This window comes from Scylla paramamosain, chromosome 3, assembly GCF_035594125.1.
Source record: "Scylla paramamosain isolate STU-SP2022 chromosome 3, ASM3559412v1, whole genome shotgun sequence".
Taxonomy (NCBI): Eukaryota; Metazoa; Arthropoda; class Malacostraca; order Decapoda; family Portunidae; genus Scylla; species Scylla paramamosain.
In genome coordinates, this window is record NC_087153.1 from 15,397,658 (window position 1) to 15,406,835 (window position 9,178).

At 41.9% G+C, this 9,178-nt stretch overlaps 1 protein-coding gene across 1 annotated transcript; it reads left to right on the top strand.

Annotated features, from left to right (window-relative positions):
* Window positions 1–1,315: 1,315 nt before the first annotated feature.
* Window positions 1,316–6,520, top strand: LOC135091162 (apolipoprotein D-like). The gene is made up of 6 exons (XM_063988630.1): window positions 1,316–1,405; window positions 2,061–2,204; window positions 3,008–3,095; window positions 5,334–5,450; window positions 5,725–5,810; window positions 6,193–6,520. The coding sequence occupies exons 2-6, from the start codon at window positions 2,067–2,069 to the stop codon at window positions 6,337–6,339; spliced, it is 576 nt and encodes a 191-aa protein (XP_063844700.1). The 5' UTR covers window positions 1,316–1,405; window positions 2,061–2,066; the 3' UTR covers window positions 6,340–6,520.
* The last annotated feature ends 2,658 nt before the right edge of the window (window positions 6,521–9,178 follow it).

Below are 9,178 nucleotides of genomic sequence, written 5' to 3' on the forward strand. Positions count from 1 at the left end.
GTTACACATCTACTTATTATAAGGAAGGGGGAGAGTGTTGGGGAGCACGAGAGGTGATGATTTGTATTAGTAGTAGATCATGCTTAAAGAGAGAGAGAGAGAGAGAGAGAGAGAGAGAGAGAGAGAGAGAGAGAGAGAGAGAGAGAGAGAGAGAGAGAGAGAGAGAGAGAGAGAGAGAGAGAATATTACCCTGGATTATAAATATGTCTGATGATATTCAGTAAATTATGTATGAAATTTTGCAAAGCCAGATTCTCAAAACTGAAATTAAAAGGCAAAATTCAGTGAGGTAACTAACTGGCTTATTCCGTCACCTAAAGAATGACAGCCTGATCCTGTAAGCTTTGGGTCTGCTGTTTACACACACACACACACACACACACACACACACACACACACACACACACACACACGCACACGCACGCACGCACACACACACACAGGATCAGTAATCAGGATAGAACAAGAAATAACAGGTTTAAACTTGAAAAATTTAGGTTCAAGAAAGAGATGGGAAGGAGTTGGTGCTAAAATAAAGTGGTAGATGAATAAAACGGACTCAGTAATCAGGTTGTTAATGCTGAGTCATTAGGAAGCTTTAAAAGATTAGACAAATTTAAGGATGAGGATGATAGGTGGAAATACGTAGGTATGTTTCTTACAGGTACTGCCACGTGTAGGCCTGATGGCTTCTTGTATCGTCCCTTATTTTCTCATCTTCTTATGTAACAAGATAAAAAAAAAATGAAAATAAAAAAATAAAAAATAAATAAAAACCACGAATTTTGTGGAACCTCCTGGTCATCACCTAATGGTCAGTGTCAGGGTGTAACATCATAAACCTAAATCAAGAACCAAACTATACTGGGAAAAAAATATATATCATTCATTCCCTGGTAACCTTATTTTTTGATACAGCTATTTGATATTTATAGTGAGTCAGAGATCAATGACAGTGCGTCCCGTACATTTCCTATGGTTAATAATTCATCAGTGTTGCATGTTGAGGCCACATTTCAGCTTGGGACGAGAGGAAATCAGTCAAAAAAGAATCTAGCTTCCTTGGACGAGGGTGGCCGGCGTGGGCAGACGTCTCTCTTAGTTAGATCTTGAGAATCACGAGGCTGCGGAATCGGAGAACGAGACTTGGGGCAGGTTAGTATTTGATAACACTGCCCACCTGGTCTCTCCCATGCCATCTTACGTGTACTCTGAGAACACGTGACTCGCATTCTACAGAGGAGCGTTGTGTAAGACAAAAGGTAGTGGTGGGGAGAGAGAGTCAGGGGAGGAGAGAGTAGTGGGAGGACTGGGTTGTTATATATCCCGCAAGCAAGCACAGTTCATCGACACTGTCGTGGTGAGGACCCCCTTGGCGCCAGCTGTGGGAATCTTTCGTTTGCTGGTGATGATTGTATAATATATTGTTCTTGTTTGTCCTCCATCTTTCTTCTTTCCTTCTGTTTTTGTGTTTTCTTATTATCATTTTTTTTTATTATAATTGTTTTTGTCTCCTCTTTCTCTCCTGTGCTAGTAGAACTGCCGTCGTAATAGTTCATACGTTGCGGGGTGGTAAGGATACACGATGTAGATGACTGTAGTATACTCGTATTAAAATAAAAACTGTGCTATACAAGGGTACGTGCAGCCGTTAGCCGCACGTCCGACCGGCCCCGAGTCAAGACCCAGACTGTGACTGACCGCTTCTTGGTCAGGTCAGGCCCAGCTCGCGGAGGAGCTGGGCCTGTGTCCAAACCTGAACATTGTTCGGCCACACTTAGACATGGCTTCATGCCTAACAAAAATATGATGTGGGGTGACGCAAGGCCCACTGGCTGACGCACAGGTCACATCTCAGAGAAAAAAAAAATGTGTGTGTGTGTGTGTGTGTGTGTGTGTGCGCGCGTCCGTGCGTGCGTGCGTGCGTGCGTATGTGGAGAGACACAATAATAATAGGAAAAACGTGAAGTATGTGTCAGTCACGGAAGCCTGACATGGGATGCTGCGCTGGACTTCCTCCAAGCCAGAACAATCACACATTCTCGTGTGTCCCTCAGCAGGTCAGGATGAGGGCGGCAGTAACGAGTCTTCTGCTGGCGGCGGTGGTGGTGCTGAGCGAGGCCAAGACTGCAAGGCTGGGTGTGCTACGTGACGTCGGCGAGTGTCCAACCGTCACCACCAAGCAGGACTTCGACATGCTTTCCGTGAGTAACTCGTGTAAAAGTATTTGCTGAGTTTAGCTGGTGTGTAATTTTTTTTCTATTTTTTATTAGAGGGGCACTAGCCAAGGCAACAAAAAAAGACAAGTTTGTGCAGTCTATCTTTTCCTCTTAGATAAATAAGTAGCACCGGATTTCCTTGGTTCTTTCCTCTCCTTGCACCTCATAACAGTATTGTTGCTGACATACCTGCCCTTCTGTGAGAATAATAAAGTGGGTTTATATATATATATATATATATATATATATATATATATATATATATATATATATATATATATATATATATATATATATATATATATATATATATATATATATATATATATATATATATATATATATATATATATATTTTTTTTTTTTTTTTTTTTTTTTTTTTTTTTTTTTTTACATGTGTCAAGGCTCTTAGCTACTCCGAAGCCAAACCATCAGTACTCACCGCTTATATATATATATATATATATATATATATATATATATATATATATATATATATATATATATATATATATATATATATATATATATATATATATATATATATTTTTTTTTTTTTTTTTTTTTTTTATTACTTACCTATTTATTTTTTTTTTTTTCATGTGTCAAGGCTCTTAGCTCCTCCGAGGCCAAACTATCAGTACTCGCCACTTGTATCACTTTAATTCCCGAATCACTTGCGTACTGTTCAAATATTTTCACTTCCTCTCAAATACCTGTTCTGTGTGCATGCTATATCTGTCCGTGATTCTTGCCTTATACTCTGCTCTCTGACTTCCCTGTTTCAGTACTTGGGCTCCTGGTATGAGATCGAGCGATTTAATGCGCTGTTCGAGGAAGGCATGGACTGCGTGCAGGTCGTGTACTCCGACCTGGGTGAGTTGGAGGGAAAGTGTCATGGTAGGAAGATTCAGCCAAGTCAGTGAAAATAAAGATATTAAAGAGTGAATTTAAATTACAGGTAGCAAATTCAATGTCTCATAGAAATGTTAATGTAGATATGTAAAACTAAGTATATATGTTTATATATATATATATATATAGAGAGAGAGAGAGAGAGAGAGAGAGAGAGAGAGAGAGAGAGAGAGAGAGAGAGAGAGAGAGAGAGAGAGAGAGGGGAGGGACACGCCAAAGCCAACAAAAATCTAATAAAAAAAAACAATGAGATGCCTGTCCCAGAAAAGGGTCCAAAGCGGTAGTCAAAAATTGAAGGATAAGTGTCTTGAAACCTCGTTCTTGAAGGAATTCAAGTCATAGGAAGGTGGAAATACAGAAGCAGGCAGGGAGTTCCAGAGTTTACCAGAGAAAGGGATGAATGATTGAGAATACTGGTTAACTCTTGCATTAGAGAGGTGGACAGAATAGGGATGAAAGAAAGAAGAAAGTCTTGTGCAGCGAGACCGCGGGAGGAAGGGAGGCATGCAGTTAGCAAGATCAGAAAAGCAGTTTGCATGAAAATAGCGGTAGAAGACAGCTAGGTATGCAACATTGCGGCGATGAGAGAGAGGCTGAAGACAGTCAGTTAAAAGAGAGGAGTTGATGAGACGAAAAGCTCCCACACATGTGAAGCATACTCCATACATGGACGGATAAGGACCTTGTACAGAGTTAGCAGCTAGGGGGGTGAGAAAAACTGGCGGAGACGTCTCAGGACGCCTAACTTCATAGAAGCGGTTTTAGCTAGAGGTGAGATGTGAGGTTTCTAATTCAGATTATAAGTAAAGGACAGACCGAGGATGTTCAGTGTAGAAGAGGGGGACAATTGAGTGTCACTGAAAAAGAGGGGATAGTTGTCTGTCGAGTTGATAGATGGAGGAAATGATTTTTTGAGGCACTGAACAATACCAAGTTTACTCTGCCTCCATCAGAAATTTTAGAGAGATCAGGAGTCAGGCGTTCTGTGGCTTCCTTGCATGAAATGTTTACTTCCTAAAGGGTTGGACGTCTATGAAAAGACGTGGTAAAGTGCAGGGTGGTATCATCAGCGTAGGAGTGGATAGGACAAGAAGTTTGGTTTAGAAGGTCATTGATGAATAATAAGAAGAGAGTGGGTGACAGGACAGAACCCTGAGGAACACCACTGTTAATAGATTTTGGAGAACAGTGACCATCTACTACAGCAGCAATAGAACGGTCAGAAAGGAAACTTGAGATGAAGTTACAGAGAGAAGGATAGAAGCAGTAGGAGGGTAGTCTGAAAATCAAAGCTTTGTGCCAGACTCTATCAAAAGCTTTTGATATGTCCAAGGCAACAGCAAAAGTTTCACCAAAATCTCTAAAAGAGGATGACAGAGACTCAGTAAGGAAAGCCAGAAGATCACCAGTAGAGCGGCCTTGACAGAACCCATACTGGCGATCAGATAGAAGGTTGTGAAGTGATAGATGTTTAAGAATCTTCCTGTTGAGGATAGATTCAAAAACTTTAGATAGGCAGGAGATTAAAGCAATAGGACGGTAGTTTGAGGAATTAGAACGGTCACCCGTTTTAGGAACAGGCTGAATGTAGACAAACTTCCAGCAAGAAGGAAAGGTAGATGTTGACAGACAGAGCTGAAAGGAGGGATCCTGAGGAGGCATTGGAGCGATAGGACAAGATACAGATGTGAAATTGTAATCGGAGGAGCCCAACGGAGAAGAGAAGGTGACAGCATAAGCAGAAGGATTAGAGGTCAGGAAAAGGTCAAGAATGTTGGGCGTATCTCCAAGACGGTCAGGAATACGAGTAGGGTGTTGCTCCAATTGCTCTAGGTCATGGAGGATAGCAGAGTTGAAGGTTAGTTCACCAGGATGGTAACTGAAGGGAGAGGAAAACCAAAGCTGGTGGTGAACATTGAAATCTCCAAGAATGGAGATCTCTGCAAAAGGGAGGAGGGTCAGAATGTGCTCCACTTTGGAAGTGTGTGTGTGTGTGTGTGTGTGTGTGTGTGTGTGTGTGTGTGTGTGTGTGTGTGTGTGTGTGTGTGTGTGTGTGTGTGTGTGTGTGTGTGTGTGCGTGTTGCATGAAAAAAAATCTTGCGTAGAGATGTTAACCAAAGGACACCATTACCAAGAAAGGAGACTGTTCAGCATTCCTCTCATTCTTTGCCTCACACGTTCCCTTCGCCGCCCCGCCAGGTGAGGGGTTGTTCCAGACGCACAACATTGCTCGCACTGCAGAAGGAAAGCTCACAGAAATACTTGGCACCGTGATAGTGCTGGAGCCCGGCGTGCTGCTGGTCGAGGGTGACAGTGGTGAGTATAACAGGCCCGTGTGTAGGAGTTTAGAAGGCGTATTAATTTTTTTTATGGATTTTTATTTTTTCATTAATCCACGAGTATTCAACATTTTCATTACCATCAGTCTTAAAGTAAGTGTTTGATAGTATATTCCATCTTTCCCACACATAAATTCCTTACTCAAACTCACTCACTCCTAAGGGATTACAAAGGATGCATGTTATGTCGTGTGTACATCTTTGATTTATTACTGCAACGAAACGCTCACCTTCGTCATCTTCCATGCCAGGTGTCCCCTTCTTGCACTACATCCTGGACACCGACTACTACTCCTTCGCTGCCGTGTATAACTGTAAACAATTTGGAGAGCAGCGCGTGAGTATCATTGCAATGGTTTCTGTGGGAAGGGATGAGATGGCAGTGAGATGAAAGTAACGTTTTTTTTTTTTTTTATCACGATAAGTTTGCTGTTTAATAACCCATGCTTGCAATTCGACATATTTCTTTACTCTTTATTATACTCTCTCTCTCTCTCTCTCTCTCTCTCTCTCTCTCTCTCTCTCTCTCTCTCTCTCTCTCTCTCTCTCTCTCTCTCTCTCTCTCTCTCTCTCTCTCTCTCTTGTAATTGTACGCAGATTTCCTTCCTGTTTAACGTCTTCTTGTTTCTTTCCTTTGGCTTCACTTTCTTCCTTCATTTACTCCTTCTTTCCTCTTAACTCCGGAGTATCTTTTACGATTCTTCTTTCCTCGTACACAGTTCCAGTACGCGTGGATCACCTCCCGCAGCACCACCCTGGACGAGGCGACCCACGAGCACGTCCGCAAAGTGTTCGAGGACAATGGCATCGACGTGAGCCTCTTCCAGTCCACCCACCAGGGACCTGACTGCCCCCATACACCTTAGGCACTTGCATACGCCTTACCAATTGGACAGTTCGTGAAGAATGTTCGCCTCTATGTGTGTACATCGTAGCAGTGTTGTTGTAATAGAGCTCAGCTAAGCCAACCGTATTGACTGAGTTATAAAGTATTCAAGACCATACACTGAACGAAGAAACTGCTGCCAAATAAATGTTTATATTAAACTCATATCGATCATTTTTTTTTTTTTTTTTTTTTTTTTTTTTTTTGTACAGTGATGTATGAGTGTACAATTTGCCTGAAGATACGCCGTGTATAAATCTTGTCTTATGGGAATCAGTTGGAGGTCTGTGTTGTGTTGGGAGTGTGAAGGAGTCTCGGGTGTTACAGTGCTCAGATGTTGCTGGACGTACTTTTCTGTCTTATGGGTACACTGTCAAGTAATTGGTAAAGATTTCATACAAAAATATATGAAGGAAGCATGACATTGGAAGCTGAAGGAATGATCACGCCATGAAATATAGGACAATACAATAAAGAATTCGTAATGTAAAGAATAGCTACTGGAAAATATAGTTGATAATTCCACAAGTGTCGGTGCGTGGCAATGCTGCCCAACATCGTTACCAAACTGACGCCGGTTCACGTTTCTGTGTCCGCAATACATGTCCGTCCCTTGCTGATGACCGCGATTGACAGGACGATAAACTTGATTCATTCGCAAACATTGTTGTTGTTGTTGTTGTTGTTGCTGCTGTTGTTGTTGTTGTTGCTGTTGTTGTTGTTGTTGTTGTTGTTTGGCATTCTGTAATCAGACTTCTCATACTTACATAACTATAAGAGGAATATCAGTGTCCAGGGTTTCAGCCATCAGTTTAACGTGCGTGAACACCAGCGTTGAGGTGTGGCCATTGCTTTTCACCCGCTGTTTTCAAGACTGAACACATTGCGAGTATGAACTCGGCTCCAACCAATAATGTTTTTAGCGTAGCCATATTTCACAACCAGGCTTCATATGGAATTGAAAAGAACATTTTCAGATATGAACAAATTCTAGCAACAAAAATTTTGTCAAGATACATCTGGTACACTACATGACAAAGTGTTGTGCTTCCATGTGTAGAAGGTTTTAGCGTCCTCCTGTGGCGTTTTTTTTTTTTTTCTTTCTTTGAAAGCTTTTATACATTTTCCTTTTTGACGTTTTCTTCAAGAACTAACTATTATTTGTTTTGGGTGGTGTAAAATTTTATGCCCAAACTCATGTTTATCGCTATGGAAAAGCGAGCCAAAGACAAACAGACAGACAGACATAGACAGACAGACCAAACACACATAGCAGTTTAGATAACCTGGACTTAATAAATACAATTACATCACAGTGATCATAATGACGTAGCAACCACGGCTATAAAATAAATGATAAACCACTAGTCAGGGCGAGAGCTGTAGTGCAACAACAAAATTTGATCCCCTAACTTTAATTTACCGACTCTGCACGGCAATGTCTGCCGAGCTTGTGTCTTCTTTCTTCCTTCAGCGTGGTCTGAGTTGCGAATGATATTCTATTTAGACTGTTACATTTTTTCACCTTCTATTATCTGTGTTATTTACAAAGTTTTTAATTTGAGTTAATTTTACCTTTTATGCCCCATCGCCTCTCACCCAAACCGTGCTGCATTGCCCTTTACATGCCATGGTCAGCAAACGTGACCTTTCCCACGAACATTCATGCAAGCTTTTTGCCATGCATTGCAGCCGGAATGTTTTCTGCATGTGCCGCCCTCCGAGGACTTAGTCTGGTCCCAGTGCATGTCGCTGTGTTACCGATTTTTCTCTTTACGAGAGGTACAGGCAAACGTGACTTTTTTTCAACCTCCAACTGTTAGCAGAAGGTTTTTACAGTGTTTGTAATGGAAGGATACTGTGCGTGAACACCAGCAGTGAGGTGTGGCCACTGCTTTTTTGGATGTAAGTAATACAGATTTTTGTGCCTTAAATAACTGAAAGTGTAGCAAACTGGTGGCGTCTGGTGGTGAAAAATACGTCCTGTCCGCCCGTTGTGTGCTGGGGAGAGCCCACCGAGGGCTGCACGCGGCCTGATAGGATATTTTATGTTCTTTACTTTGAACCAAACAAGATATTTGTCATTAAAAGTTACCGCAGCCTTTTTCACCTATTATTGTTAAGTGTGCACCTCAACTTACAGCAAGCGCACCCGCAAGCTGACGATCGTACCACCAGGTGTGAGAGGAAGCCAGACTGCCAAAGACAGTAAGGTGTTGTGCTGATACACACACACACACACACACACACACACACACACACACACACACACACACACACCTTGAACATGAAAGAGATTATGAAACTCGCTTATAACGCCACCACACTTTTCTGCACCTTTAAATGAATTAGGTGACGGTGTCCTTGTGTTCCTTTCGCCTCATAACCCGCCACACGATGCTGCTGTGTCAGTCACGGCTGTGACAGCTGCCAAGGCGGGTGTTCGCTAGCAGAAACTCGCAACTCTTATCGTTGCTGAGCCTTGAGGATAACGAGAAACGCCGCATTCTTTTAATTGCCTTCACGCGAGAATAAGACTCACGGCGAGGGTTTCTCGTGCTCGGATATCCGGGAATGGCATTTTACAGACCATCGTAATGAACATGATAACGGAGATGGTAACGCAGTGTTGTCTTAGATGCCACGGCTGTGTTTTCAGTATACCGATACTGAAATGTGCTGTCTTTGAGTAAAGCTAGAAGTTATCACTCCTCTCGTGCTCTTCACAACAATACTGTGTTGTAGCTGGAAGTAATTTACTAATGTAGGCTGACAAATATTTACCAGCATCCACAGAAGGAAAGAGCTTCTTTTACATG